Source organism: Chamaea fasciata, unplaced genomic scaffold, assembly GCF_029207755.1.
Source record: "Chamaea fasciata isolate MVZ Bird 193981 ecotype frontalis unplaced genomic scaffold, bChaFas1.0.hap1 SCAF_12, whole genome shotgun sequence".
NCBI lineage: Eukaryota > Metazoa > Chordata > Aves > Passeriformes > Sylviidae > Chamaea > Chamaea fasciata.
In genome coordinates this window covers 8200324-8216139 of record NW_027094097.1, presented here as the reverse complement: position 1 = coordinate 8216139, position 15816 = coordinate 8200324, and the positions used below count along the sequence as shown (strand labels likewise).

General features: G+C 40.0%; 1 protein-coding gene across 2 annotated transcripts in view; it reads left to right on the top strand.

Annotated features, from left to right (window-relative positions):
* The first annotated feature begins 1519 nt into the window (after window positions 1-1519).
* The window catches only part of SLC7A6 (solute carrier family 7 member 6), a 29379-nt gene continuing 15082 nt past the window's right edge, over window positions 1520-15816 (top strand). Inside the window, exons 1-4 of one of the 2 annotated variants that reach the window (XM_066194354.1) lie at window positions 1520-1591; window positions 7114-7671; window positions 11546-11671; window positions 13461-13605. In XM_066194354.1, coding sequence (XP_066050451.1) covers window positions 7155-7671; window positions 11546-11671; window positions 13461-13605 — 788 coding nt within the window. In that variant the 5' untranslated portion in view covers window positions 1520-1591; window positions 7114-7154. Of the gene's footprint in view, window positions 1592-7113; window positions 7678-11545; window positions 11672-13460; window positions 13606-15816 lie in introns of both variants that reach the window. The other variant, XM_066194352.1, reaches the window with a different exon arrangement.

Below are 15816 nucleotides of genomic sequence, written 5' to 3'. Positions count from 1 at the left end.
TCAGGCTTCTGAAAATCAGAGTTTGTTTTGCTATGCTGCTTTATAGTTTAGAAATAAAGTCTAATGTAATTATCTTCTTTATGTGCACTTAAAAAGCCAACTTTTAACAACAAAAAACCCTTTAATTCATTTTTATCCACACACAGTGTAATGAATATCTGGAGATATAGATGAGTGCAGCAGTTGCTTGGTAGCCTGATTGTCTCTGTGACAACGAAGGAAAACAACTCCTTGATAAAACACACAACCTTTGACAAAGCAGAATGGAAATCAAAAATGTAAGCTGTGTGGCAATAGAATTGGACTCCACTATTGTATTTACTAGCACATTTATGGGTACTACAGTGCATAGTTTGCCTTTCCCTCTTCTTTTACAGCCCTACAATTTTTATCTGCCCCTAAGATTTTTACCCTCTTGAAAAACTTCACCTCTGACTTATCTATCTCAGATAGTAGATAATAACTGTGGACCAGGGAAGGGAGGAGCAACTAAATTGCTTAGAGTGAGACCATCCTGTCTCCTGAGCCCTGTTGTCTTTCCAGGCACTGACCATCCCTTTGCCTCGCAGGTAGCAGCAAAAAGGCAATAAAAGAACATTAAGAGGGGCCTGTGGCCTGGGGTTCATGGGCTTAGACAGGGTAAAACTATTAATCTGCTAGAGGAAGACAAGAAAGCTTCCACTACACCCCAGATACATCTGCTGAATGGCCAATTCCTCACTATTATCCTCAGGCACCATGGGGCACTTTTAATCAAGATTCTCACATGACATGTTCAAGTTCATGACACGTCTTTCAAATGACCCAAATTCTGGGAGTAGCTATGCCCCTCTTGGAGGCTGGAACACACCAACGAGACTGTTGTATTTTCATATCCATATCCACTATGAGTGCCGCATAGGACCTATGCAATAGAAACCCAAAATATCTTCAGATTTTAAGGTTTCCACCCTCTCAGGCCCCTCAGCATCGAGCCGGAAGGTCTTTAAGATGTAACTCATGCGGGTTTAACTTATGTGGATGTAACTTCGTGCAGCGTCCCCCGGGGCTTCACGAGAGCTCCGTGCCCCCGAGGCCCTCAGGGAGCGCGGGGTGAGGGCAGGGCCCCCGGCCCGGCCGGGAAAGGCGCCGTTCCCGGACCCTCAGCGCTAATGCTCTTCTCCATCCTGCCCCGCGGGGAAGGCTGGTTCTCCATCCTGCCCCGCGGGGAAGGCTGGTCCCCCGCTCCGGCCGTGGCGGGCGAGGCCATCGCGGCTCTCCTCACCCACCGGAGGGGCCGACGCGAAGTCCGCGGGGCAGGCGGGAGCTGGGGCCCGGCAAACACCTCCCTGCGCACCGGGGGGTGCCGGACGGTCCCGGGCGACCCCGGAGGAGCTGGGGGGCTCACCCCGGCTTCGCCATGGGGGACACCACGCTGAAGATAGCGGATCTCAGCCGGGGAGGGCCGAGGAGGCGGCGGGGGAGGTGGGACCGGCGCCGAGCCGCGGGGAGGCGGTGACGGCGGGCGGGGCGGGGCGGAGGCGCCGCCATCGCGTGTCGTGTCGGTGGCAACGGGCGGGGAGCATCCCGAGACGGCTCCGCGGGAGCGGAGGTAACCCGGTTCCGGTTTCCTTCCCCGCTTTCCTTCAGCTCCCTTCACCGTGAGGGAAGGCGGGTAGGGAGCGGCCTCGGTGCAGGGGGCTGCCGGCAGCAGCGCCTGCCCTGCAGAGCATCTGGGGCGGCGGCTTTGGCGGCCCGGGCTCTGCTGCAAGTGTGCGGTGGTGGCAAGATAAATGCCGTGTGTCTTTCTGTATTGTAGGGTGTACGGTATTCGAAGGGCGCCCCGACTGTGACAGCCCGCGTCTGAGGCGGGTGCCTGGAGCTACTTCTTTCCCGGGGCTGTCCAGACGGCTTTAAATCTGTGCGAACCTCGCTTCTTTTATAAGGAGAAAGAGGCTTGTGGGGAGCGGAGCGGGCTCCGGGAGCAGCAGTGTCGCCTCTCGGGTGACCCCGTCCCTCGTGCGGCCGGACCCGTCGGGGGCTCGGCCGGCGGCGGCAGCCCCCAGCTGGGGTCATGCTCATGGCGATCGGGGGTGGCTTTGTGGAGGAAGCCACGTGTTCCTTCAGTGCCTTTTGGTGGTGGGGCAGGCCACTGAAGTGGCCTCAGCGAGACCCTCGGGCCAGCGCGCCTTTGCTTCTAGTAGTGATTTTGATTGTTTTATGTGTTTTTAAATGCAGCGTATGAACTACAGTCCGATCAGGTGCGGCTATAAGTGCCACCTAAATTGTAAACATGGGTGTAACGTGTGCCTTTTGGCATTATTTTCCCCTCTTTTAAGAGGTTTCCCCTTTTCTGCTCCAGCATGAAAAATAAGGTGAACTACTTTAACAAACTCTACTATTGTTCCTTCTGTCTTTAACTGGGGCTTGTTGTACAAATTTCACCAGATGTTCCTCTCGCTGCAGCAGCTTCTTGCACTCCCAGCCTAAATCAAGACTGATCAAAGTCCTTGTTGTGAGCCTACTTATGTTTTTTTCCTTGGAAATACGAAAATAATGAAAAATACGAAAAAAAATGAAAACATGACTTACTACCGTACTGATAAACGATCAAGTGAAAAAAATTGTCGTGCCTTTTTACGTGACAAACATGCCTTGTCATTTTTTAAAAAAACCGGATGTTGCAACCAATTGTATTTGATCAAAAGTTTGTTGGTAGGATTTTTTAAAATTGTGCTAAAGATGGTGAGTTTGCATATGCAAGCGCAAAAGACTTGATTGAACAGATTAGATCTTTACATTGGGAATTGTTTTTGTTGCACGGGCTTCCTGTCTGTTAAGCATATGTATGGTAGGGCAATGATTCTTCTCTCACCAGAAAAGGGGAAATATATCCTAGACAAACTCGAAGACTTTCCATGTAACTGTTCAGACTAAGAGGTGCCTAAATATATACATTGCAAGGAATAAGCATTTCTGGGACTCACAGCCTTTGCTCTGCTGGTGCTTAACTCCCTGGAGACTTTGATGCTGTTTGCCTGTATAGAGCAATCTTGAATCTTGCTCGTAGGGCCAACCGTGTTCAGAAACAGGAGTCTTACATCTGGTGTATGTGAATAGCCAAAGTGTGTATGTAAAGCTGTTTTACAATGACAGTTGTTTTATGCAATCAAGAACTAAGGAAGACAGAAGCAAGAACACCAGAAATCTTTGCTAATGAGCGGGTATTGTATATAAGCACAGCAAACACAGTAAGCTTTTAGCAGTTTGGTACTTCACCTTGGTCATTAAATCACTTGCAGGTTCATCCCAGGTCGAACAACCGACAACTGTTCTGCACAGTGGGAGAAAGGGGATCTTGGCAGATGGTTTCCTCTTAAAGGAGGGCCACCCTGTAATGCAGTGTTAGTACATTGCTAATTGCATGTTAAACTTCATCAGCTCCTCTGATACCTGGCCGTGGTGTTATAGGCCTTACCAGAAGATCCATTTTTGGTGAAACAGTGAAGTGATCCTAGTTTCAGGTCACTGTCCTGGTTTCATATCATAGCTTTCTATACCAACAGCAGTCATTTCAGAAAAGAAAAATCTACATATATCAGCAAAAAAGGTTCCTCACAGCTGCAGAGATCAGCAAAAAAAAAAAAGGTTGAAGACACTGTGTTGCACAAGGGTGAGCAATGAGGAAACGCACATGTTGGTTAGCGTGTGTGAAGGCAGAACCCTGCATTAGCCATAGCGCTCCTGTGGCTGGGCTTTGGCAGCATTAGAGACTGTTCTGATAGTATTTTTAGCTGCAGTATATTAGAATTATTGTATGTTAGAAAATGTATACTATTTGTCTCCGGTTCTCTTCCTCCAAGCCTCTCTTCTGTTTCCACTGAAATAATGATCTTGTGACAGAATCATGGATTTTAATATATGTGTTTTTTCTCTGACATAACTTCAGTTTTCTCTAGTCTCCGCTTTCCCTCTTCCTTAGTAAGTTTTTTTTCCAATTGGTCAAAGCTGCAGATTCTGGTTCCACTTAAGATTACGTGAAGTAATTGAAAGAAAAAACCTGCCAACAGTTTTGATTTTGTCAGAGGTGGTGTAACCCATCACGTGACTCAGGCTAATAAGCAATTCCTGCCCTGAAGGCTTTGAAAGGCATATAAAACAAAGACTAGAGAAGAAGAGAATGAAGTATCAAATCTTCAGTGAGCCACTGTACACACCTTCAAGCAAATCCCAATTGTTGGCAGATTCCCAAAATTGGGAATAACAAAAGCAGGCTCGGAGGGGCAGAAGGAGAGCTGGGGGTCACAACAGGCTAGGTTGAGAGATACTGTGATTGTTCTTTCCTGGGTGAAGATAGCAGGGCAAAAACCAGTCAAGGTCATCAATTAGAAAACTGTACAGAACTGCAGTCACGTGCTGCTAAGGTGGAGGCATTTGAAGGGTGGCCGAGTCTGTAGTTGCAGGTAATTAGATGCACCTCTGGACTCCAGACCATGAGGTAAATCAAGGTTATCCTTCGTGCAAAGAAGAGTACTGGCTCTGTGTTAACACACCAGGTTTGATGTGATTTGAATTGTTCAATTGACTTAAATCATCAAAATGCCTGAGTATTCCAAGTCGTGTATGTGCTTCTGATCTATTTGTGCTTTGGAAGGTGTTCAGGAGAATGGGAAGTTGGGAATGATGATTAGGATATGTGAGTAAGAAGTCATAAAGCTGCGTAGTTACCAAGAAAATGGTGGTTTAGATTTGTGATCAGTTCTTAACATGTTTATGCAGTTTTGTCCTTTTGCTGTAAGGGCTGAAAATGAACGTGGCATGTTTTCAAGTGGCAGTTGGATGTCGTAATAATAGCTGTAGTATTCTAGGTTCTTCTGCTGACATTTGTTCAGGGTGAATTGCCTTCTGAAAAACTTTTGCAGCTAGTGTCCTGTCCTGAGTTCTTTTTATGAAAATGAAAAGACTCAGCTTGGAGTTGAATGATATTTTTATGGGTCACAAGTGTTCTTTTAAGTCCACTTCTTACAGCCAAATTAGTCATGAAGAAACTGCTTTGATTATTTGTTCTGCTGTTTTGCAGAGCTTTCTGATGATTGGATGATATTTATAATTGATTAATGATTATATGCATTTACAGATAATAACTTCCTCATGTAAAGCAAACAAATAATCTTGTGAATTTATAGAGCACGTGTATTTATGAAGACGTAGCTCTACTGCACCACTAACAGAAAGTCAGGCTGTAAGTGGTTGTGAATGAATTTGGCACAAGATAGATGGAAGAATAAATAACAAGAGAAACAGGTAACAACTGGTGCGATAAATTTACTTGGCTTTTCCTTTGCAGTTTTGCTAGCACTCATCTGTAGAAACTGTGGGGTTGCCTCTCTCCTAGTTAATTTAAATTTGTTGGAGGTGGGTCATTATAGTACTCAAGCTTTTAAGATCTGAAATGGCAGTGATTAGTTTCTGGAAGTTTGAAAAATTTTGGTCTAATTATAAGTGTGAAATTTGATGTCTTCTGATGTATCTGTTATACTAGATGTTGACTCGTATAAATGATAAAAAGTGTATTTAGTAATTAAGCATCTCTAAAGTGTTTATTTGGAGTATTGAGGAGAAAATAAACCGGAAGGCATCCAACTAAACAGATTGAGGATCTCACTTTGCATTATTTAAAGGAAAACAGTCTCTAAAGATTCATGAGTTGGAGATGAATGATGTAATATTTTTCAGTAAAAAACTTGTTCTCCATTTCCATTTCAAAGTTACTTTTTTAATTGATCGAAAATAATCTTTATATTTTTCATATCTTCATTCTAGTTCAGGGATGTCAGATGAGATTTTCTGTGTCTTAGTATACAGGTGTTGTATTTATGATAAAGGAGGAGTATTCTCTCCAGAAAGGCATGGCTGCAAGAGCTTGTACGTTCATGTGTTACCAGATGCACATGTAGTTTGGGTGACTGCAAGCTGACTTTTCAAAATTTCCATATTCAGTTTTTTTGTTCTCTCAGTTGACAAGTTTATTGTTGCAGTTAGAAAACCTTTTGTAAAATTAGTGTCACCCCCAAAAAAGCACAAAATCCACCGCGCACTAGATTAGCTGCTTTATTCAAATTGACCCAGATTTTCAGTATTTTTCTGTTCTATATTGAATGGCTGAAGTATTCACTAAAGGTTTAATCAGAGGCAGGGCAAATGAATAATCACAGAATTAATTCTGGTAGATATGTAGGGCCTATGCCTTATGCAGCTGATAAACGAGTAATCTTAAGCTTGTGTAAAATGGGTCTGTTGGGTCCTATTCAGAATTATCAATGCCTTCCTGAGCTAAGAGATTTTATTAGCAGTAACTTGCTTTTGGAAGGCATGGGAGTATTTTCTGGAGCCTTCAGAAGAAGGTGGCGCTTTTCCAGTCAATCAGTTCTGAAGCAGAGGAAGAAGGTTAATTTCTGTGTCCTTAGATACTGTTAAATACAACTGCTAATAGAGGATTGAAACTACTGTGAGTTTTTATGTACAGTCTGTACTTTTAGATAACTGGGTAGTGAGGCAGTGAGTGAACTGTGGTGTCAATTAGAAGTCAAGGGTCGGATCTGAGGGCATTGTGAAGTGATTACCTCTGCCTGTGGCCCTTAGCAAGAGCCTGCGGTGCATTGATAACATGTTACTAGATCACTCATAAATTATCTGTGTAAGCACAGTAATTGGATTGTTATTTTTAGTATTGCAATACATCTATCTATGTTCATACTTCCATCTTGGTCTTGTGGTGCTTCCTTATCTGTAACATCTCCCTGTTCTTTCTGTTCTTTCTTCTGGTCTTCTTGAGATTGGAGTTCTTTAATTATGTTCTTCCTAGAGTTTGTTTGTTTTCCTAATGGTAGAAGTTCATCTCTCATCCTAAGTTACACAGGAATTTTTCTCTTGGTTTGTCTGTGTTGGTTCTACTGTTTAACTGTGCATGAATTTGACTTTGTGTAAAAAAAAAAAAAAAAACAAACATGAAGCAACAAAAGGAAATATCTTAATTTGTAAATCATAGGGTAAAAAGGTGGAAAGAAGATTTTGCAAAAAAGTCCTGGGTTAAAAAAATTTATAATGATTTCAGCTGTCTGTATTTTGTTTTAGATTGTGATTTGGAGTCGTGGAGAATTCACAGTCTTTCCACAATGGCAGAAAGGACAGATTTTACACAATCACAAAATTCACTGGCTGAATACAGCCCCGTCAATAAATCAGAAAGGACAGATCCAAGTGGAGAACAGGATGGAGACCAAAATGCATTGCAACTGAAGAAAGAAATATCTTTAATAAATGGGATCAGCCTTATAGTAGGCAACATGATTGGTTCAGGTATCTTTGTCTCTCCCAAAGGAGTTCTCATCTACAGCAATTCTTATGGATTGTCTTTAATAATTTGGGCAATTGGAGGGTTATTTTCAGTCTTTGGAGCTCTCTGCTATGCTGAACTTGGAACCACTATTACAAAATCAGGAGCCAGCTATGCATATATCTTGGAGTCTTTTGGCAGCTTCATTGCTTTTATTCGTTTGTGGACCTCACTCCTAATTGTGGAACCAACTAGTCAGGCAATCATTGCCATCACCTTTGCTAACTACATAGTTCAGCCTTTCTTCCCTTCTTGTGACCCTCCATATCTGGCTTGTCGTCTCATAGCAGCTGCTTGTGAGTGTAAGTATTTCTTGAAATTTACTGTATTAAGTTTTTATCCAGGGTACATTTTATTAACAAATCTTACCCAGACTCAGAGTTGTCATGTACTGGATCTGCAATGCTTTGAGTTACAGTGGGGAAAAGGACAATTCCAGCCCATCAGCAACTTGCAGGTGTTCGGTCAGTGAATGACAGTTTTCTCACTTGGAAGCAGAACAAGGTATTGAACACTTCCAAGCTTACTTACCTGGCAAAAATGGGGGTAAAAATTGTTTTCCCTTGAGAGAAGTATTTTAAATCAAACCTCAGGATATTCTTGGTGTCATCTTAAGAGCTATTGCAGAATGGCTCTTATGCTATAAATTCTGGTGTAATTTGGTTTGCAATAATTTCTTAATGGTTATATGATTCAGTTACTACTCTGGTTTCAAAAAATCACTCATTCAAGATTATTCTTTATACTTGGGATTCACTATAACATCAGTACAGCAGTGTGTGTGGCAAAGCTGTTTTGAAAAGTGGAAATTTTGAGTGCACATAAAATGCTGAAATATTTGTGTTCATATAGCCAGCTCTGTTAGTCAATTTAGGGGAACAGCTGCGCACACACAAACTAGGACTGTTCTGCTGTATCTAAAAAATGAAACAGTACAATTGAATTGTGCGTGTCTTATTTAATTTTAGGTGTTTCTTATTACGAGTGTTTATATACTTACTCTACATTTCCAGTAAACAGTGAAAACCGTATTTCAGCAAGTCTGTAGGACAACGCTTTGTGATGTTCTGATCCGTAGCCGTGTGCTCTGGAGCCTGACACCTGTATTGACATGATTTTGTGTCAAAAAACTAACACAGAGCTTGGTCTCTTTTACTGCCAACAATATGCTGCAAGGATATGTGCTGCTTCTGGCTGTTTCCTTTTTGAGGCATCTGTTGGAAGAGCTCTAATGTTCCTTATTAGAGCTGTCTATAAAGAATAAGGAAAGGGAAACAACGAAGCAGTAGCATGTACTTCAGATATTTGACCTCTATAACTGGCTATGATGATTGCAGCTTCCTCTTCCATTTTTGTTATTTGTTACTGTTGTGAAGGTATTAACATGCTGGTTGAGGCCCAGGTAGGGGGAAAAAATAATCACAAACTTCTTCCAGGAAATCTGTCAGTTTAATCAGTTCTGTTCCCTCCCTTCCAAATGAGTGAAGGGCCTGTAATGTCATGTTCACATTCCTTAAACAGATATTGTCCCAAGGTATTTTGGCACAAATTCAAGAGTGTGGGAGAATCTGCTCTTCCATTTAAGGTATCCTCTCACTCTGGGGGCAGTTGAGCCTTGACCCTTATAGAAAGGAGTTTATTAAAAAGCAAGAAATTAAGACAAAGTGATTCAACTAAAATTATTATATAGTAGGTATAGAAAAACACTTTGATGTCCTCTACATTTGCTGCTAATAAAGAGGATTTAGCACCTCTTTTTTTAGTGGAGACACATGACAGCAGGATCACTCTCTGGCAGGTGGAACAATTTACTTTAACAGTGTGTTTTATGGTTTAAATGCTTGTTCTGCCCTGCTGTTAGTGCCAGTGCTAAGACTCATCCCTGGTCTACAACTTCATTTAGCTGTTAAAGCTGGCACAGCTTATGTTGTTTTTCACATCCCTAGCTCTGGATATGATTAATCCCTTAATAATGAAGCTGCTGGGAGTGGAAGTCTGCACATTGGTTAGGTACAGGTTGTATGTGAGACTGGGTGGGTTTGTGGGGTTTACTTTTAGCTTGTTTGGTTTCTTTAATTTTGGTAATAGCAATAGTAGAGCTAGTGGGAGAACAGTCTTTGTGTTACACAGCATTACTTTGACAATCATTTTGGCAGTGGGGTGTCATCTGGTGCTACAGAACTAAACAGTTCTCAAAAACTTTAGGTGGCTAAACAATAATTAAGTCGAAGAAAGCAGGATTTTTAGCAAAAGAGAGAGAGATGTGGCTTATTCAGAATATTGATTATCTTTCTTGTGTTTTTTTTTCCCTTATAAAGTATCAGAGTATCATTTCATCTGAAGCAGAGGCAAAGCCCTAACCCACTAGTAATAATTTATCCCAGTGAAAGTCACTTAAAAACATACGGCTGAAATAAACCCAGTGAGCAAATACTCCAGTCACTAATACTGAAGAGTGGAGACTTAGCAGAGTTGTTTTTTTTCCTGCGGGCTCTTAGGGAGCTGTAGCAGTCCTGGCTTTTGAAATTTGATACAACTGAGTTTTTTTTCCTCCTCATCTTGCTCACTTGAAACTCATCCAGCTTATCCGGACTGTCTAACATACTAGTGCCATACTTGTCTGATCATTACCTTTCTTTTGTTATCTTTTAAAAGTTACTGTTTTCAATTTGGTAGCTGTACTGAGGTCATTTTTATCTCCACAGTATCACGGTATTCTTGGATTATGTGAAAGGAATTAATATATCACACTTTTAAATTTAATTTTTATTTGCTGCTACCTTACTCTTGACACAATCGAGTTTATTTTTTATGCATATTTAAAATATGCAGTACAAGAAAATTCTATGGAGATAAAAAGTACAGTAGTATATAAACACTTTTTCACTAGCTAGAGAGAAAACTGAGATTTGGGAGAAATACTGTTTCCAATACAGAAGTTTCAATAATACAGTGATATTTTGGCTAAGAAAAATATGTACTGAATTAGGATTTTGTTAAATAAAGAATACTGAAGATGCTGAATCATAGTTAGTATACAGCCCTTGAGTTCAGGCTGAGGTTGTCTGGCTCTCCACTTCAGAGAAAGGTAATGAATGCAAAAGCAAAATGTTGAGAGTCATTAGAACTGTCTTGGGGAAGTTGATCATGTGAGTAAGTTTAGTCAGCAACTACAAAATATTTGTGAGATCTGAAAGTCTCATTTCAAGTTTCATTGCAATCTCGAGACTGAATTTCTTGGGATAGAGGACTAAATACACTCAGAATACTCATTACTTCCTGCTAGTTTGTAAAAATTCAGACTACTCTTGTATTAGCCGTAAGGCATATGCTCTTTGGAACCACAGAACACTTTAGGTTGAAAGGGACCTTTAAGATCATCTCATGCCAACCCCCTGCCATGGCCAGGGATACTTCCCACTATCTCAGGTTGCACCAAGCCCCATCTAACCTGGCCTTGGACACTCCCAGGAATGAGGCACCCCTAGCTTCTCTGGGCAGCCTGTGCCAGTGCTTCATGACCCTCACATGGAAGAACTTCTTCATGACACCTAATCTAATCTGCCTTCTTTCCGGTTAAAGCCATTACCCCTTGTTCTTTCAGTACATGCCCTTGTAAAATCGATATGTTATCTCTTCATAATACAGTTCAGTAGAACTGGAAAAGAGTATTGAGTCACCTGTAACCATACTTAGCATTGCAGCTACTCCATGGGTGTTGAACTCATCCTCAAACTAACAGCAGAGCATAAAAAAACCTTTTCAAACACTATTCTAATATGTTTGCCCAAAGGAATTTCTAGATAATCTTTCATTTATTAGAACTGTGTTGGTACATTGAAATGAATTATTTCATGTGGCAGTTTCTTTAGTTTCAGGGTAGTTGCAGAGTACAGCTCCCGAGGGGTAACAGTAGGAAAATAGACATGCAATCAGAGAACAGGAAGGTCTTTCCTTGTGTCTGTTGAAACAGTGTTTAAAACATCTGTTTCCTGTTGTTTCGTTGGAACCAGTGTGTTTTCAGTACCTGTATATTTGGCTTAGTTTAACCTAAGTATTAGTATAACATCTAAGTGCATATTTAGATTACAATTAAAAACTTTGAAAAGTGAGTTAAACTGAGCATTGTTCAAACAGTCTTTTAATTTTTCTTTTTTCTTCCTTCCGTAGGTATTTTAACATTTATAAATTGTGCCTATGTTAAGTGGGGCACACGTGTGCAGGATGTATTTACTTATGCTAAAGTCGCTGCTCTTATTGCCATCATCATCACCGGACTTGTTGAAATATGCCAGGGTAAGCTTGTAAAATTAAAGCAAAGGTTTGTGTTTATCAGTTAAATTGAGTGACTGATCTAAAGATTGTAAACTGCCTCTGTATCTTTTATGAAATGCCTCAGTAAAAAAAGTATAATACAACCACCTTGAAAATACCAGTAATGCCAATGTTAGGCATTATCATAAAACTGAGATAATGAGATAATGAGATAGCCATCCTATCTCATTTGACTTTGAACTTCGTAAAAGAAGATAATTGATTGCTCAGCAATGTTGTGTTATTTACAGCCTGCAGTACAGAATTAAAAAGGAAGTGAAGACAGCAATACACAGAGACAGCAAAATACAGTGGGAGTGGTGAAAGTTACAAATTCCTCTATAGGAACACGCTACTTTACAGTGAGATCAATTGAATTTTTTTTTACAAAATAGATCTGTGGTCTGAAAGTATCTGAACTTAAAGCACAAATGCAGTAAAATTATGTAGGTAGATTTGTGAAGCTACAGCTCTGCCTTTGCTCAAAGCCTGAGTTCTGTTATAGCTGTTGAGAATTAGAAAGGGTGTGTGTTGGGCATTGTGACTCCAAGTTAAGAGAAATTCTGAACTTAGTTTTGTTCCTTGCCCTTCCTTTGGGAAGAATTTGTTGGTGTGTTAGCTTAAGAAAATTATTCTGCTTTCAAAGCTGCCATAAAGGTCTGTCTTCCCCTGGCAATCTGACAGTTTATGTCCTTTGCTCTAACTGGTTATTGTTAAAAGTTCATGATCAAGATAACGACTGTGAACCAATCAAGAATATGCATATGTGAGCACCAGGTTTAATCCATAGCACATCTGCCCATCCCTTGTTTCATAGATACCGACCTTGGTCACATCTCATTTCCTTGGCATTGTCTCCTTTTTCTCTTCCTAACTCAGCAGTTACTCCACGTATGTCTGTGCCAAGGGAGTAGCAACATCTGATTGGGATAAGAGGTAGAGAAGAGAAATAAGTAAAGATATTTTAGAAGCCTCAAATATTACAGTTCTAATGGAGTCTAAATACTTCAGGATGCATAGTACAGGACATGTTTTGGAGGCACTGTAACTTGCCTTTCTGTTTTTGGTGGTTTTGTGTGTGTTTTTATATATATAGTCTGAATATATAAATTGTGATTGGTGAACTTGCCTTGACTTGCATAAAGTCAAAAGATGGCACAAGTTTTCACAAATATTGGTCAAAAAAATATACATACACTTTTAGCTTTGGAAAATTTTACCTTAACAGTAATACTTTATTCTCTGTTAATTTTTCTCAGTTTTCTATTTTTAGGAGCAAAACCTTAAACATCTGTGTAGTTGTTTGTATGGGGTTTTCTTGTTATAGTTATCTAAAGTAATTTGGAATATTTGTTTTCTGCATAGGCTAAATGTTTGGAAATTTAAAAGGATATAGAAGAATAGAGTGGGTTATTTTCTAAACATATGTGTTATAAACCCCCACACTTAACCTGAGTACTATCATTGCCAATTGTTTATGGCTTAGTCTGAACTTAATGTTCCTGAACTTCTTGTGCCACTGTGGACAAACCAGGTGTTTATTTGTGGAACAATATCATACACACCCAATAATTTTTAATAGTTTTAAGTGCCATGCTTATTCTCATGACTAAAAGATGGAGTAGAATTGGAAAAAAGGTCTTAATAAGCAGATTTGAAGGAATTAGTGTTTCTGAGGTGTTTTTGTAGTTGTGTGTAATTGTAACACGTGGAAAAGTGTTACTTGCTGTATTTTATTGTCTTGTCCTTCATTGCATCTTTTTTCACACAGGACATACATCACACTTTAACAACTCCTTTGAGGGATCCTCTTCTAATATTGGAGACATCTCCCTTGCATTATATTCTGCCTTATTTTCTTACTCTGGCTGGGATACGCTCAATTATGTAACAGAAGAAATCAAAAACCCAGAAAGGTAAATGATTTGTGCTTTCAAAATGTGGATGGTTCCCAAGTTGCTGGGTTTGTGGCTGTTATTCACTAATAAATTCTGAGCTTACACAGAAATGAGAACTGTTCTACTGGTGAGGCTGTGGATGGCCACTAGCAAAGATTTACTAAACTCTAGTAAAAGTGAAAAAGAAATTAAAACATAAGAACAAGTAAGTGTAGATGATTGCAGGATGCTGTGTTCAGTGCTAGATAAGCTTTCAGTTCAAGATGTTGTTACTCTTTATTATAATAGGTGTCAGTGTTGCAGTAAATAGGTGCCTAGGTATTGTCTGTGTTTACCTGTGCAATCATTCTGATTTCATATTTAAGAGTATTAATCTCTTCAATATTTATGCTCTAAAAGTGTGACTGGCTAATCTCACCCAGTTGTGAGTCTGTAAGCAGACAGCTTTATGTTAGGATAGAATCCCCTTTGATAATTAATTTTTACATCCTATTATAAGCAACAGCTCAGATTGTTATAGCTGAATGATAAAGAATGAATGAGGGGTTTTTTTAGTTCTCCCAACTGATTTTGATGTTTGTAGTTTATTCCCTTCTATGTTGGATTTTGAGTTTTATGCTGAGCATTTATCTAACCAGGAAAGTTATCTATTAAAATAGTGGATCAGTACTTTAACTCTAAAAAAACCTAGCTATTTTTAATTAGAATGAATTCCAGATTGACAGTTTGTTTCTTTAAATCCTCTTGCAAAAGATTTGATACACATATTCAGAAGACATACATTTTGTATTTTCATCAGTCATTTGGTCCTTCAAATAGTGATTTTTTCTGCTTCTTCTTTTTTGAGTATTGTTGCAATGTCTTTTCTTCTTTTTAAAGTTAATACAGTGTTCTCTGTTATCAGTTTGATAGCTCTTCTATTAGATGTATTGTTTTGAAAAAGAATTTTTCTCACAGGATATTTAGCAGATGAAAATTTCTTCATAATCGTTTGCTCTAGGTAGGCGTCAGTGCCTAATATAAGCTTCATTCTTGGTAGAATGGTAGCTGGTAAAGTGAACTTCAGTTTTCAGCTTTCTGCATTGATAGTTCTTGGGAATAATGAGGTATTCCAGACTTCTATAAAATTACTACAGGAATTACATATTTTTCATGTTCACTTGATTGGTAGTGCCTTCTTGCTTCTCCACCCAAAAGCTGCAATCCACAAATTACATTTGATGTCATCCCTTGGCGTTAACCTTGCATGATGCAAAGTCCTTAAAATGCTCTTTGAGATTTTTGTTACATGGTGTAATATTTCTGAATTAAATTCACAGTTTTCTGCTCCTGTTTCTTCTCTGTGCTGGGATTCACGGGTCTCTTACTGTGAGTGTGCACCTGAAAGAAGAGTCACAACTCCCAGTTACTAATTTACTGATTTATATGGAGGATTGTGGGGTATGTTTGTTTTTCTGCTTCCATGGCAGCAGACAGAAGCAGCTGGACTTCTGGGCCTCAGGAAGTTTTTAAGGAAACTTTCAAAGTTTTAGTCAGACTGATAGTTTTTATGCTTTGGGGTTTTGTTTCTTGGAGGTTTTTTTTGTTGTTGTTATTGAAAACAACGTTCATGCAAATGCACATCAATGTCACCCTGCTGTGTTTGATTTCAAACTGGGCAAATGTGGGACTAACACTGTCAGTTCTGCTTCCCCTTTTGAAAATTTTGGATATTCCTGTGAGGTTTGAGGAGAGAATAAGGCTGAGAAGAGCCAAAGCCTAACATTAAAATTTAGTTTCTGCTCTGTAGTTTCTTTCTGTGGGGCTGCACACTCAGGGCTCTGAGTTTATCTCACAGTTAACTCTTATCTGCTCACATCTAAAGGTTAGCAGTGTTTTCCTGTTACTCTTGACTTTTTTTGGTATAACTTTCTAGACATGTGTTTGCTAGTAAGATACACCACATGCTGGGGCTCATAGCTCTTCAGCATTTTTAGATTTGCATCTCTGTTGTGGGGCCCAGTTAATTTGTTTTCTGCAGTAGTGAGTGCAGATGAGAAGAACAGGAGTTTGGTTTAATAAATCTCCCTGCATCAGTTCCAGAAGTAAGTGCTGCAAGGACAGCCCCATTCCCCAGGGAGGAGTGCAGTACCTCAGAGCTCTGCCTTTTTGGGTTCTAATTGTGGTAATTAACATGGAGATTTGGAAATAATTTAAAGCATGTAAGTTTGAAGGCAGTTACTGCAGATC